The sequence below is a fragment of the Oncorhynchus clarkii genome, chromosome 26, assembly GCF_045791955.1.
Source record: "Oncorhynchus clarkii lewisi isolate Uvic-CL-2024 chromosome 26, UVic_Ocla_1.0, whole genome shotgun sequence".
Classification (NCBI taxonomy): Eukaryota; Metazoa; Chordata; class Actinopteri; order Salmoniformes; family Salmonidae; genus Oncorhynchus; species Oncorhynchus clarkii.
In genome coordinates this window covers 41353325-41376146 of record NC_092172.1, presented here as the reverse complement: position 1 = coordinate 41376146, position 22822 = coordinate 41353325, and the positions used below count along the sequence as shown (strand labels likewise).

At 47.2% G+C, this 22822-nt stretch overlaps 1 protein-coding gene across 4 annotated transcripts in view; it reads left to right on the top strand.

Moving 5' to 3' along the window:
* Positions 1-22822, top strand: part of LOC139384807 (homer protein homolog 2-like) — a 117504-nt gene that overhangs the window by 26945 nt on the left and 67737 nt on the right. For 2 of the 4 annotated variants that reach the window (XM_071129694.1, XM_071129695.1), the window contains exon 2: positions 10834-10990. In XM_071129694.1, coding sequence (XP_070985795.1) covers positions 10834-10990 — 157 coding nt within the window. Of the gene's footprint in view, positions 1-10833; positions 10997-22822 lie in introns of all 4 variants that reach the window. The other 2 variants (XM_071129693.1, XM_071129696.1) reach the window with 1 other exon arrangement.

The window sequence follows — 22822 nt, the reverse complement described above, 5'->3', positions numbered from 1 at the left end:
TATGTCCTGCTAGGATACCTTCTAGTATAGATCTATGTCCTGCTAGGATACCTCCTAGTATAGATCTATGTCCTCCTAGTATAGATATGTCCTGCTAGTATAGATCTATGTCCTGCTAGGATACCTCCTAGTATAGATCTATGTCCTGATAGGATAGATCTATGTCCTGCTAGGATACCTCCTAGGATAGATCTATGTCCTCCTAGTATAGATATGTCCTGCTAGGATAGATCTATGTCCTGCTAGGATACCTCCTAGTATAGATCTATGTCCTGCTATGATACCTCCTAGTATAGATCTATGTCCTGCTAGGATACCTTCTAGTATAGATCTATGTCCTGCTAGGATACCTCCTAGTATAGATCTATGTCCTCCTAGTATAGATATGTCCTGCTAGTATAGATCTATGTCCTGCTAGGATACCTCCTAGTATAGATCTATGTCCTGCTAGTATAGATCTATGTCCTCCTAGTATAGATCTATGTCCTGCTAGGATACCTCCTAGTGTAGATCTATGTCCTGCTAGTATAGATCTATGTCCTGCTAGGATACCTCCTAGTATAGATCTATGTCCTCCTAGTATAGATCTATGTCCTCCTAGTATAGATCTATGTCCTCCTAGTAAAGATCTATGTCCTGCTAGTACAGATCTATGTCCTGCTAGTATAGATCTATGTCCTGCTAGGATACCTTAGTAGGGATGGAATATGAAAACATCTCTGCTGCCCTGTGGAGCGATGCCTATCGCCCTCTGGGTACTTATCAATAAAGCTGTGCTGAAATAGAATGAACGTGTGTGTGTGTGTGTGTGTGTGTGTGTGTGTGTGTGTGTGTGTGCACTCTCTCCCACATGGAGTCCTACAGGTTCCACACACACACACACAACCACACTACAATCACATACTGCATTTTACATTGGTTTGATTTCATGGTTTGAATTTCTTTAAATCAAGTATGTAAATATAACCACAGAGAGTGTGGTAACAGGAAGGGATGGAAAGATGGTGTTGTATTGTGGCAGGACCAGGTGAGGATGGACGGACTGACTGGCTGGCTGACTGACTGACTGGCTGACTCAGCACTGCATGTTCAGCCTGTGTGTTTACTGAACACTGACTGTCTACTGGGAGATGGGAGCGTGGCCACACCCACACACATCTTGCTTTCTGCATTTGTGTGTCAACACCCCCTTCCCCCCTCCCTTCCCCCCCACCCACACACACGTACAGAGCCCTCTGAGAATAGGACAGGAGGAGAGAAGAAGAGAAGAGACTGGTTTGTCTGCCAGGAGGTAGATCCTATTGGCTGTCTCTAGCTCACTCTGACAGACAGGAAATGACTCATATCTGTTTCAATGATATTGTCACTTTACTGCCACTTTGTCCTTTATAACATCTAGTGTTGACCAAGCCTGTAGTCCTTTATAACATCTAGTGTTGACCAAGCCTGTAGTCCTTTATAACATCTAGTGTTGACCAAGCCTGTAGTCCTTTATAACATCTAGTGTTGACCAAGCCTGTAGTCTTTTATAACATCCCATCTAGTGTTGACCAAGCCTGTAGTCCTTTATAACATCTAGTGTTGACCAAGCCTGTAGTCCTTTATAACATCTAGTGTTGACCAAGCCTGTAGTCCTTTATAACATCCCATCTAGTGTTGACCAAGCCTGTAGTCCTTTATAACATCCCATCTAGTGTTGACCAAGCCTGTAGTCCTTTATAACATCCCATCTAGTGTTGACCAAGCCTGTAGTCCTTTATAACATCCCATCTAGTGTTGACCAAGCTTGTAGTCCTTTATAACATCTAGTGTTGACCAAGCCTGTAGTCCTTTATAACATCTAGTGTTGACCAAGCCTGTAGTCCTTTATAACATCTAGTGTTGACCAAGCCTGTAGTCCTTTATAACATCTAGTGTTGACCAAGCCTGTAGTCCTTTATAACATCTAGTGTTGACCAAGCCTGTAGTCCTTTATAACATCTAGTGTTGACCAAGCCTGTAGTCTTTTATAAAAGTGTGTGTGATTGTCCAAAACAGAGGTTGAGTTAATGTGGCCTAATGTAGTCCTGGGAATGATGACACTGTTACTCCGGCAGGCCACATTTTGAACAGACGGTCGATCTAAGAGGACATTTTAAATGTGTGTGTGTCGCTGTGATTGTCCCTCATTTTAGTCGTTGTTCAATTGGTTCCTGACTAACAGAGAGGTTGTGAGTTAATTTGTCCTAATGGAAAGTAGTCATGCTGGGAGAGATGCCTGAAGCTGCATCCTTCAAATGTCATTATAATCCAATCTGGGTCGTCTAGAAGCTATTTAATACCCGTTTTCACATTGATTTGAAAAGTCGACCGATGTAGAAAAGTCCCCCCCCCCCCCCTGATAGGCTGTGGAATATGTAGCCTTTTACATGTAAATCTTACGTCCTTGTTGCCTATGTCCTTGTTGCCTACGTCCTTGTTGCCTACGTCCTTGTTGCCTACGTCCTTGTTGCCTACGTCCTTGTTGCCTACGCCCTTGTTGCCTACGTCCTTGTTGCCTACGTCCTTGTTGCCTACGTCCTTGTTGCCTACACCCTTGATGATGTCCGAAATGCAAGAATCACAGTTGAGAATCTTCCTAACAGATGTCCACCAGACGACAACAGTACACACACAGGGACCAGGGGGCTGCAGAGGTTTAAACAGTCTTAATTATTGATGGGGGGGGGGGGGGGGGGGGGGGGGAGTTGATAGACATATCGTGATATTTCTGGATGATATTATATCGATATTTGACTCCAAATATGGATTATAAAACAACAGAAAGTGTTTATATAGATACAGTACCAGTCTAAAGTTTGGACACACCTACTCATTCAAGGGTTTTTCTTTATTTTTTACTATTTTCTACTTTGTAGAATAATAGTGAAGACGTCAACTATGAATTAAACAAATATGGTATCATGTAGTAACCAAAAAAGTGTTAAACAAATCAAAATATATTTGAGAGTTTAGATTCTTCAAAGTAGCCACCCTTTGCGTTGATGACAGCGTTGCCTTGATGACAGCGTTGCCTTGATGACAGCGTTGCCTTGATGACAGCGTTGCCTTGATGACAGCGTTGCCTTGATGACAGCGTTGCCTTGATGACAGCGTTGCCTTGATGACAGCGTTGCCTTGATGACAGCGTTGCCTTGATGACAGCGTTGCCTTGATGACAGCGTTGCCTTGATGACAGCGTTGCCTTGATGACAGCGTTGCCTTGATGACAGCGTTGCCTTGATGACAGCGTTGCATTGATAACACTCTTGGCATTCTCTCAGAAGTGGAACTCTAAGGTCGTCGGCTGCCGTACCCCATTCGTGTCAAGGTCACGACGAGTTGTGTGTTATTTTATGCACCATGTTGTGCTGGACTGTAGGTCGACTAACTGTAGCCCTTCTGTTGAGCTGGACTCTGTAGGTCGACTAACTGTAGCCCTTCTGTTGTGCTGGACTGTAGGTCGACTAACTGTAGCCCTTCTGTTGAGCTGGACTGTAGGTCGACTTACTGTAGCCCTTCTGTTGAGCTGGACTGTAGGTCGACTAACTGTAGCTCTTCTGTTGAGCTGGACTCTGTAGGTCGACTAACTGTAGCCCTTCTGTTGAGCTGGACTGTAGGTCGACTAACTGTAGCTCTTCTGTTGAGCTGGACTGTAGGTCGACTAACTGTAGCCCTTCTGTTGTGCTGGACTGTAGGTCGACTAACTGTAGCCCTTCTGTTGAGCTGGACTGTAGGTCGACTTACTGTAGCCCTTCTGTTGAGCTGGACTGTAGGTCGACTAACTGTAGCTCTTCTGTTGAGCTGGACTGTAGGTCGACTAACTGTAGCCCTTCTGTTGAGCTGGACTGTAGGTCGACTAACTGTAGCTCTTCTGTTGAGCTGGACTCTGTAGGTCGACTAACTGTAGCTCTTCTGTTGAGCTGGACTGTAGGTCGACTAACTGTAGCCCTTCTGTTGAGCTGGACTGTAGGTCGACTAACTGTAGCTCTTCTGTTGAGCTGGACTGTAGGTCGACTAACTGTAGCCCTTCTGTTGAGCTGGACTGTAGGTCGACTAACTGTAGCTCTTCTGTTGAGCTGGACTCTGTAGGTCGACTAACTGTAGCCCTTCTGTTGAGCTGGACTGTAGGTCGAACTAACTGTAGCCCTTCTGTTGAGCTGCACAGTTCGTGTCAGCCTCCTTTGTCCTCTTTCATCAATAATCTGTTTTCGACCCCTGGCCTTCCGTTCGCTGGATGTACTTTGGATGTGGGACCATTTATTTATTTATTTATATATATATATATATATATATATATATTTTAGATATACTGTGCCTTCGAAAAGTATTCAGCCCGCTTGACTTTTTCCACATTTTGTTACGTTACAGCCTTATTCTAAAATGGATTAAATAAATAAACATCCTCAGCCACGACACATAATATCCCATCAGGACAAAGCAAAAACAGGTGTTTCCCATTTGTTTTGCATATTTTATCATTTTTTTTAAGCAGAAAAGCCTTATTTACATTAGCATTCAGCCCCTTTGCTAGGAGACTCGAAATTTGAGCTCTGGTGCATCCTGTTTCCATTGAACATGCTTGAGATGTTTCTACCACTTGATCGGAGTCCACCTTTGGTAAATTCAATTGATTGGACATGATTTGGAAATGACACACACCTGTCTATATAAAAGGTCCCACAGTTGACAGTGCATGTCAGAGCAAAAACCAAGACATGAGATCGAAGGAATTGTCCGTAGAGCTCCGACACAGGATTGTGTCGAGGTACAGATCTGGGGAAGGGTAGCAAAAAATGACTGCAGCATTGAAGGTCCACAAGAACACAGTGGCCTCCATCATTGTTAAATGGATGAAGTTTGGAACCACCAAGACTCTTCCTAGAGCTGGCCGCCCGGCCAAACTGAGCAATTGGGGGAGAAGGGCCGTGGTCAGGGAGATGACCAAGAACCTGATGGTTTCTAGAGTTTCTCTGTGGAGATGGGAGAACCTTCCAGAAGGACAACGATCTCTGCAGTACTCCACCAATCAGGCCTTTATGGTAGAGTGGCCAGACGGAAGCCACTCCTCAGTAAAAGGCACATGACAGCCCGCTTGAACTTTGCCAAAAGGCACCTAAAGGACTCTCAGACCACGAGGAACATGATTCTCTGGTCTGATGAAACCACGATTGAACTCTTTAGCCCGAATATCAAGCGTCACGTCTGGAGGAAACTTGGCACCATCCCTACAGTGAAGCATGATGGTGACAGCGTCATGCTATGGGGATGTTTTTCAGCAGCAGGGATTGGGAGACTAGTCAGGAACGAGGGGAAAGATGAACGGAGCAAAGTACAGAGAGATCCTTGATGGAAACCTGCTCCAGAGCGCTGAGGACCTCAGACTGAGGCAAAGGTTCACCTTCCATTTTAGCTGTAACGTAACAAAATGTGGAAAAAGTCCAGGGGTTTGAATACTTTCCGAAGTGTGTGTGTGTGTGTGTGTGTGTGTGTGTGTGTGTGTGTGTGTGTGTGTGTGTGTGTGTGTGTGTGTGTGTGTGTGTGTGTGTGTGTGTGTGTGTGTGTGTGTGTGGTATTTTTAGTAGGTAGCGCTAGCTAGCTCTAATAGTCTGACCCTGCACCTAAACACAGGTATGTTTCATCCTATAGCTTGTTCTCCATCTTTAAATTGTGAGCCAATGTGTTTTCAACACTTTAAAAAAAAAATCCCTGACTGATCAACATTTAGTTTTCTCATGTCTCTCTTCTCTCTGCAGCAGAATTAACTTAAACATTAACTCTGTAACACATTAAAGTTACAACATATAGTGAGCAATATGTGTGGAACATCAAATCACAATAGAATCTTGGTTGAGAATTGTGAGAATCCCACCTAAAGTATGGTGCTGATATGGAATCACACCTAAAGTATGGTGCTGATATGGAATCACACCTAAAGTATGGTGGTGATATGGAATCACACCTAAAGTATGGTGGTGATATGGAATCACACCTAAAGTATGGTGCTGATATGGAATCACACCTGAAGTATGGTGCTGATATGGAATCACACCTAAAGTATGTTGTTGATATGGAATCACACCTAAAGTATGGTGCTGATATGGAATCACACCTAAAGTATGGTGCTGATATGGAATCACACCTAAAGTATGGTGGTGATATGGAATCACACCTAAAGTATGGTGCTGATATGGAATCACACCTAAAGTATGGTGCTGATATGGAATCACACCTAAAGTATGGTGTTGATATGGAATCACACCTAAAGTATGGTGGTGATATGGAATCACACCTAAAGTATGGTGGTGATATGGAATCACACCTAAAGTATGGTGGTGATATGGAATCACACCTAAAGTATGGTGCTGATATGGAATCACACCTAAAGTATGGTGCTGATATGGAATCACACCTGAAGTATGGTGGTGATATGGAATCACACCTGAAGTATGGTGGTGATATGGAATCACACCTAAAGTATGGTGGTGATATGGAATCACACCTAAAGTATGGTGCTGATATGGAATCACACCTAAAGTATGGTGCTGATATGGAATCACACCTAAAGTATGGTGTTGATATGGAATCGCACCTAAAGTATGGTGTTGATATGGAATCACACCTAAAGTATGGTGCTGATATGGAATCACACCTAAAGTATGGTGCTGATATGGAATCACACCTAAAGTATGGTGTTGATATGGAATCACACCTAAAGTATGGTGGTGATATGGAATCACACCTAAAGTATGGTGCTGATATGGAATCACACCTAAAGTATGGTGGTGATATGGAATCACACCTAAAGTATGGTGCTGATATGGAATCACACCTAAAGTATGGTGCTGATATGGAATCACACCTAAAGTATGGTGCTGATATGGAATCACACCTAAAGTATGGTGGTGATATGGAATCACACCTAAAGTATGGTGGTGATATGGAATCACACCTAAAGTATGGTGGTGATATGGAATCACACCTAAAGTATGGTGCTGATATGGAATCACACCTGAAGTATGGTGGTGATATGGAATCACACCTAAAGTATGGTGGTGATATGGAATCACACCTAAAGTATGGTGTTGATATGGAATCACACCTAAAGTATGGTGCTGATATGGAATCGCACCTAAAGTATGGTGCTGATATGGAATCACACCTAAAGTATGGTGTTGATATGGAATCACACCTAAAGTATGGTGCTGATATGGAATCGCACCTAAAGTATGGTGCTGATATGGAATCGTGATGTCCTCGGCAATTACCAGCCTTTGTCTTAATGCAGCCGGGTATTAGAACAGCTGACCAGGAGGACTCTGATACCCTGTGAGCACCTGAGACTGTCTGTGGTGGTGTTTCTTCTCCCTATAACTTGATAGGGCTCGTGTAGTGCCTGTGTGTTTTTCCTTCCCTCCTGTGAGAGGCTTGGGCTGATGAAGTGCTAATTGTTCTGCGGGTTGCCAGGTGATTTCCAGGGTTAGTGTTACATTAACACCTGCTGTCCACTGGGAGGGAAACTGAGGATCTGGCATCCCAGGTGACTGCTACAGGAATATGTTACGCTGCAGCAGGCTAAACTACATCTACATAGATCTATACTAGCAGGACATAGATCTATACTAGGAGGACATAGATCTATACTAGCAGGACATAGATCTATACTAGGAGGACATAGATCTATACTAGCAGGACATAGATCTATACTAGGAGGACATAGATCTATACTAGGAGGACATAGATCTATACTAGGAGGACATAGATCTATACTAGCAGGACATAGATCTATACTAGGAGGACATAGATCTATACTAGGAGGACATAGATCTATACTAGGAGGACATAGATCTATCCTAGCAGGACATAGATCTATACTAGGAGGACATAGATCTATACTAGCAGGACATAGATCTATACTAGGAGGACATAGATCTATACTAGGAGGACATAGATCTATACTAGGAGGACATAGATCTATACTAGGAGGACATAGATCTATACTAGCAGGACATAGATCTATACTAGGAGGACATAGATCTATACTAGCAGGACATAGATCTATACTAGGAGGACATAGATCTATACTAGGAGGACATAGATCTATACTAGGAGGACATAGATCTATACTAGCAGGACATAGATCTATACTAGGAGGACATAGATCTATACTAGGAGGACATAGATCTATACTAGGAGGACATAGATCTATACTAGGAGGACATAGATCTATACTAGAGGACATAGATCTATACTAGGAGGACATAGATCTATACTAGGAGGACATAGATCTATACTAGGAGGACATAGATCTATACTAGGAGGACATAGATCTATACTAGGAGGACATAGATCTATACTAGGAGGACATAGATCTATACTAGGAGGACATAGATCTATACTAGGAGGACATAGATCTATACTAGGAGGACATAGATCTATACTAGGAGGACATAGATCTATACTAGGAGGACATAGATCTATACTAGGAGGACATAGATCTATACTAGGAGGACATAGATCTATACTAGGAGGACATAGATCTATACTAGGAGGACATAGATCTATACTAGGAGGACATAGATCTATACTAGGAGGACATAGATCTATACTAGGAGGACATAGATCTGTACTAGGAGGACATAGATCTATACTAGGAGGACATAGATCTATACTAGGAGGACATAGATCTATACTAGGAGGACATAGATCTATACTAGGAGGACATAGATCTATACTAGGAGGACATAGATCTATACTAGGAGGACATAGATCTATACTAGGAGGACATAGATCTATACTAGGAGGACATAGATCTATACTAGGAGGACATAGATCTATACTAGGAGGACATAGATCTATACTAGGAGGACATAGATCTATACTAGGAGGACATAGATCTATACTAGCAGGACATAGATCTATACTAGGAGGACATAGATCTATACTAGCAGGACATAGATCTATACTAGCAGGACATAGATCTATACTAGGAGAACATAGATCTATACTAGGAGGACATAGATCTATACTAGCAGGACATAGATCTCTACTAGGAGGACATAGATCTATACTAGCAGGACATAGATCTATACTAGCAGGACATAGATCTATACTAGGAGGACATAGATCTATACTAGGAGGACATAGATCTATACTAGCAGGACATAGATCTATACTAGCAGGACATAGATCTATACTAGGAGGACATAGATCTATACTAGGAGGACATAGATCTATACTAGCAGGACATAGATCTATACTAGGAGGACATAGATCTATACTAGGAGGACATAGATCTATACTAGGAGGACATAGATCTATACTAGGAGGACATAGATCTATACTAGGAGGACATAGATCTATACTAGCAGGACATAGATCTATACTAGGAGGACATAGATCTATACTAGCAGGACATAGATCTATACTAGGAGGACATAGATCTATACTAGGAGGACATAGATCTATACTAGGAGGACATAGATCTATACTAGGAGGACATAGATCTATACTAGGAGGACATAGATCTATACTAGGAGGACATAGATCTATACTAGGAGGACATAGATCTATCCTAGCAGGACATAGATCTATACTAGGAGGACATAGATCTATACTAGGAGGACATAGATCTATACTAGGAGGACATAGATCTATACTAGGAGGACATAGATCTATACTAGGAGGACATAGATCTATACTAGGAGGACATAGATCTATACTAGGAGGACATAGATCTATACTAGGAGGACATAGATCTATACTAGGAGGACATAGATCTATACTAGGAGGACATAGATCTATACTAGGAGGACATAGATCTATACTAGGAGGACATAGATCTATACTAGGAGGACATAGATCTATACTAGGAGGACATAGATCTATCCTAGCAGGACATAGATCTATACTAGGAGGACATAGATCTATACTAGGAGGACATAGATCTATACTAGCATGACATAGATCTATACTAGGAGGACATAGATCTATACTAGGAGGACATAGATCTATACTAGGAGGACATAGATCTATACTAGGAGGACATAGATCTATACTAGCAGGACATAGATCTATACTAGGAGGACATAGATCTATACTAGCAGGACATAGATCTATACTAGCAGGACATAGATCTATACTGGATCTCTCCCAGTACTCAACTCACACCACAGAACCTGACCTGCTGTCATCTACTGACCTGGATCTCTCCCAGTACTCAACTCACACCACAGAACCTGACCTGCTGTCATCTACTGACCTGGATCTCTCCCAGTACTCAACTCACACCACAGAACCTGACCTGCTGTCATCTACTGACCTGGATCTCTCCCAGTACTCAACTCACACCACAGAACCTGACCTGCTGTCATCTACTGACCTGGATCTCTCCCAGTACTCAGCTCACACCACAGAACCTGACCTGCTGTCATCTACTGACCTGGATCTCTCCCAGTACTCAGCTCACACCACAGAACCTGACCTGCTGTCATCTACTGACCTGGATCTCTCCCAGTACTCAACTCACACCACAGAACCTGACCTGCTGTCATCTGTGTTTTTGACTTGTGTTACTTTCAGTATTTCCACGCTAATGCATGTGCTCTTAGACTGACCTATAGAATACATGGGAGTTTCTAACACCCCAAACCATTAATTACTAGAGCTTCCAACCCAAACTAGAGGTCTCCTAATCTTCTCCTTCTCATCCCTCTCCGTCCCTCTCTCGCCCCCCCCCCCCCTCGCTCCTCCTCCTCTTTCCCTCTCTCTCCTCCTCCTCTTTCCCTCTCTCCGTCTCTTCCTCGTCTCGTGCAGGGAGCAGCCAATCTTCACCACCAGGGCCCATGTGTTCCAGATTGACCCGACCACCAAGAAGAACTGGGTCCCAGCCAGCAAACAGGCAGTCACCGTTTCCTACTTCTACGACTCCACACGCAACAGCTACCGCATCATCAGTGTAGATGGATCCAAGGTAGGGGTGAGTGAGTGTGTTAGGGTTGGGAGGACGTGTTCGGGTGGTGGGGAGACGTGTCCGGATGTCTCTGTCCGGATGTCTCTGTCCGGATGTCTCTGTCCGGATGTCTCTGTCCGGATGTCTCTGTCCGGATGGCTCTGTCCGGATGGCTCTGTCCGGATGGCTCTGTCCGGATGTCTCTGTCCGGATGTCTCTGTCTGGATGTCTCTGTCCGGATGTCTCTGTCCGGATGTCTATGTCTGACTGACTGTCTGTCCGGATGTCTCTGTCCGGATGTCTCTGTCCGGATGTCTCTGTTCGGATGTCTCTGTCCGGATGTCTCTGTCCGGATGTCTCTCTGTCTGGATGTCTCTCTGTCTGGATGTCTCTCTGTCTGGATGTCTCTCTGTCTGGATGTCTCTCTGTCTGGATGTCTCTGTCCGGATGTCTCTGTCTGTCTGTCTGGATGTCTCTGTCTGGATGTCTCTGTCTGGATGTCTCTGTCTGGATGTCTCTGGCTGGCTGGACGGATGTCTCTGGCTGTCTGGACGGATGTCTCTGGCTGGCTGTCTGGATGGCTGGCTGTGTCACGTGGAACAGGGTTGGACGGCTGGCTGTGTCACGTGGAACAGGGTTGGACGGCTGGCTGTGTCACGTGGAACAGGGTTGGACGGCTGGCTGTGTCACGTGGAACAGGGCTGGACGGCTGGCTGTGTCACAGGGAACAGGGCTGGACGGCTGGCTGTGTCACGGGGAACAGGGTTGGACGGCTGGTTGTGTCACGGGGAACAGGGCTGGACGGCTGGCTGTCACAGGGAACAGGGCTGGACGGCTGGCTGTGTCACGGGGAACAGGGTTGGACGGCTGGCTGTGTCCCAGGGAACAGGGTTGGACGGCTGGCTGTGTCCCAGGGAACAGGGTTGGACGGCTGGCTGTGTCACATGGAACAGGGTTGGACGGCTGGCTGTGTCAACAACAACAACAACAAACTATCTTAAGCAACCATATATAAACACGTCCTCTTGTGTTTTAATCAAATCAACTATATTCACTGAGCTTGTCTGATGCTTTAAGCGAACTGTTTGATGAAATAACTTAAGACACGCGAATGAGTAGAGGGAGTCCGAGCGCATCTGATTTGATTGTGCTCTGACTTGCTGCTCTGTGTTAATGATATATTTATGTTTTTACAGCGAGTGACTGTGTGACTCGTTTGACTCTCTCTGCTGCATCGACCACAGACAACTACAAGTGTTTATCACGCTGTCCATGTTGCCATTTCTGACTGAAAAGTTCTGTTACTGAAATCCCTCATTTTGTTTTAGGAAAAACATTCCCTCAACCCCCTTCGCTCTCTTTACGTGACACATGTATGCATCACATGCGCGTGACCAATAGGACCTGACCTGTAGCGTAGCATAATCACATCAATAGGACCTGACCTGTAGCGTAGCATAATCACATCAATAGGACCTGACCTGTAGCGTAGCATAATCGCATCAATAGGACCTGACCTGTAGCGTAGTGTAGCGTAATCACATCAATAGGACCTGACCTGTAGCGTAGCGTAGCATAGTCAACAATAGGGCCTGACCTGTAGCGTAGCGTAGCGTAGCATAGTCAACAATAGGGCCTGACCTGTAGCGTAGCGTAGCGTAATCACGTCAATAGGACCTGACCTGTAGCGTAGCGTAGCATAATCACATCAATAGGACCTGACCTGTAGCGTAGCGTAGCGTAGCATAATCACATCAATAGGACCTGACCTGTAGCGTAGCATAATCACATCAATAGGACCTGACCTGTAGCGAAGCATAATCACATCAATAGGACCTGACCTGTAGCGTAGCATAATCACATCAATAGGACCTGACCTGTAGCGTAGCATAATCACATCAATAGGACCTGACCTGTAGCTTAGCATAATCACATCAATAGGACCTGACCTGTAGCGTAGCATAATCACATCAATAGGACCTGACCTGTAGCGTAGCATAATCACATCAATAGGACCTGACCTGTAGAGTAGCGTAGCGTAGCATAATCACATCAATAGGACCTAACCTGTAGCGTAGCATAATCACATCAATAGGACCTGACCTGTAGCGTAGCATAATCACATCAATAGGACCTGACCTGTAGAGTAGCATAATCACATCAGTAGGACCTGACCTGTAGCGTAGCGTAATCACATCAGTAGGACCTGACGGTTAACTCTGCTATTATCCACATAGCAACATGGTCCAGGAAAAGGCGCCAATTCAACAGCGCACTGATGTTTCAGAACCGCGGACAGCGACCGCTATCCAAACGCATTTGTTATAAAATAATATTTTGATTTAGTGTTGCACCATTGTTCTTATGTAATGGAATCGTATAGAATTTCAGTAGCACATGTCTTAGTGATGGACTGTTCCATCCCCCACGGCCTCTCCACAATGGATCAGTCCAATCAGACAGGTGCCAATCAGACAGGCGTCTTGTACACCATGATATTATTATATATATTTGTACTACTATTTGGCTAAAGAAATCTCAGCTGACCAACAGCCCATTGACCAGTCGACTAAATGGGGTCAGCCCTACTCTCAACCAACTTCTGTGTGTTGGATAGAGGGGTAATTAGTATTTACCCCAGAGAGTCTGCTGAGGCTATGAGAGGGTGAGGAGAGGACGACCCCCCCCCCCCCTGATGTGTTGTCGCTGGGTGATGTGAGGGGAAAGGGGTGGGGGGGGAGTGACGGCGAGGAGAAGAACCTTTAAAGGGCAACTCCTGGAGCACCCCACCTACACACACCATATTTACACACACACTCTCGCTCTCTTGCGTTCTCTCTGTCTCTCTCTCTCTCTCTCTGTCTCTCTCTCTCTGTCTCTCTCTCTCTCTCTCTGTCTCTCTCTCTCTGTCTGTCTGTCTCGCTCTCTCTCTCTCTCTCTCTCTCTCTCTCTCTCTCTCTCTCTCTCTCTCTCTCTCTCTCTCTCTCTCTCTCTCTCTCTCTCTCTCTCTCTCTCTCTCTCTCTCTCTCTCTCTCTCTCTCTCTCTCTCTCTCTCTCTCTCTCTCTCTCTCTCTCTCTCTCTCTCTCTCTCTCTCTCTCTCTCTCTCTCTCTCTCTCTCTCTCTCTCTCTCTCTCTCTGTCTCTCTCTCTCTGTCTCTGTCTCTCTCTCTGTCTCTCTCTCTGTCTCTCTCTCTCTCTGTCTCTCTCTCTCTCTCTCTCTCTCTCTCTCTGTCTCTCTCTCTCTCTCTCTGTCTGACATACTGTGAGACTGTCACCCCTCACCCTGCCAACAGCTACAGTGTCTAAATGCTGGCTCCTTTCTCCTCTCTGCCAGTGAAACCCCACTGAGCATGATGCAGAGAACAGATCCATCACCTGTTACTATACAACCCAGCTAGTCAGGGGGGAGGGGGGGATCCATCACCTGTTACTATACAACCCAGCTAGTCAGGGGGGAGGGGGGGATCCATCACCTGTTACTATACAACCCAGCTAGTCAGGGGGGGGGGGGTGTATGTCAGGTTTCCACCCACCCCCTCCTAGCTACTGAACATTACCTGTCTCTGTGGATTGTGTCAGGCTTCCACCCACCTCCTCCTAGCTACTGAACATTACCTGTCTCTGTGGATTGTGTCAGGCTTCCACCCACCAAATCAACAGAATCAACTCAGCTCTCCAATGGAAGGAAGTGTTCTAACTGAACAGAATCAACTCAGCTCTCCAATGGAAGGAAGTGTTCTAACTGAACAGAATCAACTCAGCTCTCCAATGGAAGGAAGTGTTCTAACTGAACAGAATCAACTCAGCTCTCCAATGGAAGGAAGTGTTCTAACTGAACAGAATCAACTCGGCTCTCCAATGGAAGGAAGTGTTCTAACTGAACAGAATCAACTCAGCTCTCCAATGGAAGGAAGTGTTCTAACTGAACAGAATCAACTCAGCTCTCCAATGGAAGGAAGTGTTCTAACTGAACAGAATCAACTCAGCTCTCCAATGGAAGGAAGTGTTCTAACTGAACAGAATCAACTGAGCTCTCCAATGGAAGGAAGTGTTCTAACTGAACAGAATCAACTCAGCTCTCCAATGGAAGGAAGTGTCCTAACTCAACAGAATCAACTCAGCTCTCCAATGGAAGGAAGTGTTCTAACTGAACATAATCAACTCAGCTCTCCAATGGAAGGAAGTGTTCTAACTGAACATAATCAACTCAGCTCTCCAATGGAAGGAAGTGTTCTAACTGAACAGAATCAACTCAGCTCTCCAATGGAAGGAAGTGTTCTAACTGAACAGAATCAACTCAGCTCTCCAATTGAAGGAAGTGTTCTAACTGAACAGAATCAACTCAGCTCTCCAATGGAAGGAAGTGTTCTAACTGAACAGAATCATCTCAGCTCTCCAATGGAAGGAAGTGTTCTAACTGAACAGAATCAACTCAGCTCTCCAATGGAAGGAAGTGTTCTAACTGAACAGAATCAACTGAGCTCTCCAATGGAAGGAAGTGTTCTAACTGAACAGAATCAACTCAGCTCTCCAATTGAAGGAAGTGTTCTAACTGAACAGAATCAACTCAGCTCTCCAATGGAAGGAAGTGTTCTACCTGAACAAAATCAACTCAGCTCTCCAATGGAAGGAAGTGTTCTAACTGGGCTGAAAGGTGTGTCTGTCTGACTTTAGGTGTGCGTCCCAAACTTCCCCCTTTCCCCCCACATAGTGCACTACCTGTGAGTAGCCAGGGTATGTAAGCGAGTGCCTGTCTGTGTAGCAGGTGTTTTAGTGTTGAACACACTTCTGAAAAGGAAGACAAGTTCACAGAGAGAGATTTCATCAACCCTAGCTGAGCTCCGAATTGAATTCCGCAGATACAATTTCTGGGTATTCCTTTCAAAACACTCTCTCTCTCTCTTTAGTCTACTAATTATCTATAATGGGTTTTACTTTCATCGTTTTGCTCCAAACATACTGCCATTTATTTTGCTTTGATGAGATTGTTGTATTAACCTCAGAAAACAAAGTCATGTTTTTTTTTATTTCCTTCTCCTACCATCTGAGGTCAGAACAAAACGTTACTTTAACTCTGTGAGCCACATGACATCCGATCTGAGTCTGTTTACCAGTTCCCTAGTACATCTCTACCTCTAGAGAAACACTGTATCTCCCCAGTCCCTCTCTACCTCCAGAGAAACACTGTATCACCCCAGTCTCTCTCTACCGCCAGAGAAACACTGTATCACCCCAGTCTCTCTCTACCTCCAGAGAAACACTGTATCTCCCCAGTCCCTCTCTACCTCCAGAGAAACACTGTATCTCCCCAGTCCCTCTCTACCTCCAGAGAAACACATACCGTATCTCCCCAGTCCCTCTCTACCTCCAGAGAAACACTGTATCACCCCAGTCACTCTCTACCTCCAGAGAAACACATACCGTATCTCCCCAGTCCCTCTCTACCTCCAGAGAAACACTGTATCTCCCCAGTCTCTCTCTACCTCCAGAGAAACACTGTATCTCCCCAGTCTCTCTCTACCTCCAGAGAAACACATACCGTATCTCCCCAGTCTCTCTCTACCTCCAGAGAAACACATACTGTATCACCCCAGTCCCTCTCTACCTCCAGAGAAACACTGTATCTCCCCAGTCTCTCTCTACCTCCAGAGAAACACCGTATCTCCCCAGTCTCTCTCTACCTCCAGAGAAACACATACCGTATCTCCCCAGTCTCTCTCTACCCCCAGAGAAACACCGTATCTCCCCAGTCTCTCTCTACCGCCAGAGAAACACCGTATCTCCCCAGTCCCTCTCTACCTCCAGAGAAACACTGTATCACCCCAGTCCCTCTCTACCTCCAGAGAAACACCGTATCTCCCCAGTCCCTCTCTACCTCCAGAGAAACACTGTATCACCCCAGTCCCTCTCTACCTCCAGAGAAACACCGTTTCTCCCCAGTCCCTCTCTACCTCCAGAGAAACACTGTATCACCGCAGTCTCTCTCTACCTCCAGAGAAACACATACCGTATCTCCCCAGTCTCTCTCTACCGCCAGAGAAACACTGTATCTCCCCAGTCCCTCTCTACCTCCAGAGAAACACTGTATCACCCCAGTCCCTCTCTACCTCCAGAGAAACACTGTATCTCCCCAGTCTCTCTCTACCTCCAGAGAAACACCGTATCTCCCCAGTCTCTCTCTACCTCCAGAGAAACACATACCGTATCTCCCCAGTCCCTTGAAGGGTCCCTTAGTCGGCATGCCCTCTCTCTCTGGTCCTGGAAGTCTGCCTGTTCTATGTAACCCCCCCCCCCCCACCCCACCCACTGACTGATTGATAACTGCTCCTGTCCTGACACAGAGGAGAGGGCAACTAAGAGAGAGAGGACTACTGGAGCTGGCTATTCACTGACTCCAAACTGGCATGTCATTTGTCATCCCTGGTAGATTCTCTGTCTGTCTGTGGTAGGACATGATTTCTCTGTGGAGTGTTACCAGCTATATAGCTAGGTGGGCTGGGCTGGGCTACACTGGACTGGGCTGGGTAAGGCTACACTGGGCTGGGCTGGGCTACACTGGACTGGGCTGGGCTGGGCTACACTGGACTGGGCTGGGTACGGCTACACTGGACTGGGCTGGGTAGGGCTACAGTGGACTGGGCTGGGCTACACTGGGCTCGGCTGGGTAGGGCTACACTGGGCTAGGTAGGGCTACACTGGACTGGGCTGGGCTACAGTGGGCTGGGTAGGGCTACACTGGGCTGGGTAGGGCTACAGTGGGCTGGGTAGGGCTACAGTGTGCTGTGTAGGGCAACACTGGACTGGGCTGGGTAGGGCTACACTGGGCTGGGTAGGGCTACACTGGGCTCGGCTGGGTAGGGCTACACTGGGCTGGGCAAGGTAGGACTACACTGGACTGGGCTGGGTAGGGCTACACTGGGCTGGGTAGGGCTACACTGGGCTCGGCTGGGTAGGGCTACACTGGGCTGGGCTGGGTAGGGCTACACTGGGCTGGGTAGGGCTACACTGGACTAGGCTGGGTAGGGCTACACTGGACTGGGCTGGGTAGGGCTACAGTGGGCTGGGTAGGGCTACACTGGACTGGGCTGGGTAGGGCTACACTGGACTGGGCTGGGTAGGGCTACACTGGGCTGGGTAGGGCTACACTGGACTGGGCTAGGCTACACTGGGCAGGGCTGGGCTGGGTAGGGCTACACTGGACTGGGCTGGGTAGGGCTACACTGGCCTGGGCTGGGTAGGGCTACACTGGACTGGGCTGGGTAGGACTACACTGGGCTGGGTAGGGATACACTGGATTGGGCTGGGTAGGGCTACACTGGGCAGGGCTGGGCTGGGTAGGGCTACACTGGACTGGGCTGGGTAGGGCTACACTGGGCTGGGTAGGGCTACACTGGACTGGACTGGGCTGGGCTACACTGGGCAGGGCTGGGCTGGGTAGGGCTGGACTTGGCTGGGTAGGGCTACACTGGACTGGGCTGGGTAGGGCTACACTGGGATGGGTAGGGCTACACTGGACTGGGCTGTTCTACACTGGGCAGGGCTGGGTAGGGCTGGGCTGGGTAGGGCTACACTGGACTGGGTTGGGTAGGGCTATAGTGGGCTGGGTAGGGCTACACTGGGCTGGGTAGGGCTACACTGGACTGGGCTGGGCTACACTGGACTGGGCTGGGTAGGGCTACACTGGGCTGGGTAGGGCTACACTGGACTGGGCTGGGTAGGGCTACACTGGGCTGGGTAGGGCTACACTGGACTGGGCTGGGCTACACTGGGCAGGGCTGGGCTGGGTAGGGCTACACTGGACTGGGCTGGGTAGGGCTACACTGGCCTGGGCTGGGTAGGGCTACACTGGACTGGGCTGGGTAGGACTACACTGGGCTGGGTAGGGATACACTGGATTGGGCTGGGTAGGGCTACACTGGACTGGGCTGGGCTACACTGGGCAGGGCTGGGCTGGGTAGGGCTACACTGGGCTGGGTAGGGCTACACTGGGCTGGGTAGGGCTGGGTAGGGCTACACTGGACTGGGCTGGGCTACACTGGGCAGGGCTGGGCTGGGTAGGGCTACACTGGGCTGGGTAGGGCTACACTGGGCTGGGTAGGGCTACACTGGGCTGGGTAGGGCTATAGTGGGCTGGGTAGGGCTATAGTGGGCTGGGTAGGGCTACAGTGGGCTGGGTAGAGCTACAGTGGGCTGGGTAGGGCTATAGTGGGCTGGGTAGGGATACACTGGGCTGGGTAGGGCTACACTGGACTGGGAAGGGCTACACTGGACTGGGCTCCTGAGACCTGCTTCATTTAACATGCTGCTGTGTCCCAATGCCACCCTATTCCCTATATACACCACTACTTTAGGGCCCTGTCAGATGTACAGTAGTGCACTCTGTAGCAAATAGGTTGCCATTTGGGTTGCGGATAGTCTTCAGTACCAACACCAACCGTTTTCCATTTCCTCGTAACTGGCAAACACCACAACCTCCAGGTTCAGCTACTGCCATCAATAAGCTCTTTAGAGATCTCAGTGGAACGCTGAGAGTTGGTGTGTGTGTGTGTGTGTGTGTGTGTGTGTGTGTGTGTGTGTGTGTGTGTGTGTGTGTGTGTGTGTGTGTGTGTGTGTGTGTGTGTGTGTTGTGAGTGTGTGTGTGTGTGTGTAGTGTAAAGTGGATTATATCCTCCTGGCTGATTTATCACATCACATGACTGTCAGAGTTGATATTCTCTCTTCCTGGTTCTCTGTTTCCTTGTTCTGTCTCTTTCACTCCTTTTTCTCTTCCTCTTCTCTCTGTCTTCCTCTTCTCTCTGTCTCCCTCTTCTCTCTGTCTCCCTCTTCTCTCTGTCTTCCTCTTCTCTCTGTCTTCCTCTTCTCTCTGTCTCCCTCTTCTCTCTGTCTTCCTCTTCTCTCTGTCTTCCTCTTCTCTCTGTCTTCCTCTTCTCTCTGTCTTCCTCTTCTCTCTGTCTTCCTCTTCTCTCTGTCTTCCTCTTCTCTCTGTCTTCCTCTTCTCTCTGTCTCCCTCTTCTCTCTGTCTCCCTCTTCTCTCTGTCTTCCTCTTCTCTCTGTCTTCCTCTTCTCTCTGTCTCCCTCTTCTCTCTGTCTCCCTCTTCTCTCTGTCTTCCTCTTCTCTCTGTCTTCCTCTTCTCTCTGTCTTCCTCTTCTCTCTGTCTTCCTCTTCCTCTTCTCTCTGTATTCCTCTTCTCTCTGTCTTCCTCTTCTCTCTGTCTCCCTCTTCTCTCTGTCTTCCTCTTCTCTCTGTCTCCCTCTTCTCTCTGTCTTCCTCTTCTCTCTGTCTTCCTCTTCTCTCTGTCTTCCTCTTCTCTCTGTCTTCCTCTTCTCTCTGTCTTCCTCTTCTCTCTGTCTTCCTCTTCTCTCTGTCTTCCTCTTCTCTCTGTCTCCCTCTTCTCTCTGTCTCCCTCTTCTCTCTGTCTTCCTCTTCTCTCTGTCTTCCTCTTCTCTCTGTCTCCCTCTTCTCTCTGTCTCCCTCTTCTCTCTGTCTTCCTCTTCTCTCTGTCTTCCTCTTCTCTCTGTCTTCCTCTTCTCTCTGTCTTCCTCTTCCTCTTCTCTCTGTATTCCTCTTCTCTCTGTCTTCCTCTTCTCTCTGTCTCCCTCTTCTCTCTGTCTTCCTCTTCTCTCTGTCTTCCTCTTCTCTCTGTCTTCCTCTTCTCTCTGTCTTCCTCTTCTCTCTGTCTTCCTCTTCTCTCTGTCTTCCTCTTCTCTCTGTCTTCCTCTTCTCTCTGTCTTCCTCTTCCTCTTTTCTCTGTATTCCTCTTCTCTCTGTCTCCCTCTTCTCTCTGTCTTCCTCTTCTCTCTGTCTCCCTCTTCTCTCTGTCTTCCTCTTCTCTCTGTCTTCCTCTTCTCTCTGTCCTCCTCTTCTCTCTGTCTCCCTCTTCTCTCTGTATTCCTCTTCTCTCTGTCTTCCTCTTCTCTCTGTCTTCCTCTTCTCTCTGTCTTCCTCTTCTCTCTGTCTCCCTCTTCTCTCTGTCTCCCTCTTCTCTCTGTCTCCCTCTTCTCTCTGTCTTCCTCTTCTCTCTGTCTCCCTCTTCTCTCTGTCTTCCTCTTCTCTCTGTCTTCCCCTTCTCTCTGTCTTCCTCTTCTCTCTGTCTCCCTCTTCTCTCTGTCTTCCTCTTCTCTCTGTCTTCCTCTTCTCTCTGTCTTCCTCTTCTCTCTGTCTCCCTCTTCTCTCTGTCTTCCTCTTCTCTCTGTCTTCCTCTTCTCTCTGTCTTCCTCTTCTCTCTGTCTTCCTCTTCTCTCTGTCTTCCTCTTCTCTCTGTCTTCCTCTTCTCTCTGTCTTCCTCTTCTCTCTGTCTTCCTCTTCTCTCTGTCTCCCTCTTCTCTCTGTCTCCCTCTTCTCTCTGTCTTCCTCTTCTCTCTGTCTTCCTCTTCTCTCTGTCTTCCTCTTCTCTCTGTCTTCCTCTTCTCTCTGTCTTCCTCTTCTCTCTGTCTTCCTCTTCTCTCTGTCTTCCTCTTCTCTCTGTCTTCCTCTTCTCTCTGTCTTCCTCTTCTCTCTGTCTCCCTCTTCTCTCTGTCTTCCTCTTCTCTCTGTCTTCCTCTTCTCTCTGTCTCCCTCTTCTCTCTGTCTCCCTCTTCTCTCTGTCTCCCTCTTCTCTCTGTCTCCCTCTTCTCTCTGTCTCCCTCTTCTCTCTGTCTCCCTCTTCTCTCTGTATTCCTCTTCTCTCTGTCTCCCTCTTCTCTCTGTCTCCCTCTTCTCTCTGTCTCCCTCTTCTCTCTGTCTCCCTCTTCTCTCTGTCTCCCTCTTCTCTCTGTCTTCCTCTTCTCTCTGTCTTCCTCTTCTCTCTGTCTTCCTCTTCCTCTTTTCTCTGTATTCCTCTTCTCTCTGTCTCCCTCTTCTCTCTGTCTCCCTCTTCTCTCTGTCTCCCTCTTCTCTCTGTATTCCTCTTCTCTCTGTCTTCCTCTTCTCTCTGTCTTCCTCTTCTCTCTGTCTTCCTCTTCTCTCTGTCTCCCTCTTCTCTCTGTCTCCCTCTTCTCTCTGTCTCCCTCTTCTCTCTGTATTCCTCTTCTCTCTGTATTCCTCTTCTCTCTGTCTCCCTCTTCTCTCTGTCTTCCTCTTCTCTCTGTCTTCCTCTTCTCTCTGTATTCCTCTTCTCTCTGTCTTCCTCTTCTCTCTGTCTCCCTCTTCTCTCTGTCTCCCTCTTCTCTCTGTCTCCCTCTTCTCTCTGTCTTCCTCTTCTCTCTGTCTTCCTCTTCTCTCTGTCTTCCTCTTCTCTCTGTCTTCCTCTTCTCTCTGTCTCCCTCTTCTCTCTGTCTTCCTCTTCTCTCTGTCTACCTCTTCTCTCTGTCTCCCTCTTCTCTCTGTCTTCCTCTTCTCTCTGTCTTCCTCTTCTCTCTGTCTTCCTCTTCTCTCTGTCTTCCTCTTCTCTCTGTCTTCCTCTTCTCTCTGTCTTCCTCTTCTCTCTGTCTCCCTCTTCTCTCTGTCTTCCTCTTCTCTCTGTCTTCCTCTTCTCTCTGTCTTCCTCTTCTCTCTGTCTTCCTCTTCCTCTTTTCTCTGTATTCCTCTTCTCTCTGTCTTCCTCTTCTCTCTGTCTCCCTCTTCTCTCTGTCTCCCTCTTCTCTCTGTCTCCCTCTTCTCTCTGTATTCCTCTTCTCTCTGTCTTCCTCTTCTCTCTGTCTTCCTCTTCTCTCTGTCTTCCTCTTCTCTCTGTCTTCCTCTTCTCTCTGTCTCCCTCTTCTCTCTGTCTTCCTCTTCTCTCTGTATTCCTCTTCTCTCTGTCTTCCTCTTCTCTCTGTCTCCCTCTTCTCTCTGTCTCCCTCTTCTCTCTGTCTCCCTCTTCTCTCTGTCTCCCTCTTCTCTCTGTATTCCTCTTCTCTCTGTCTTCCTCTTCTCTCTGTCTTCCTCTTCTCTCT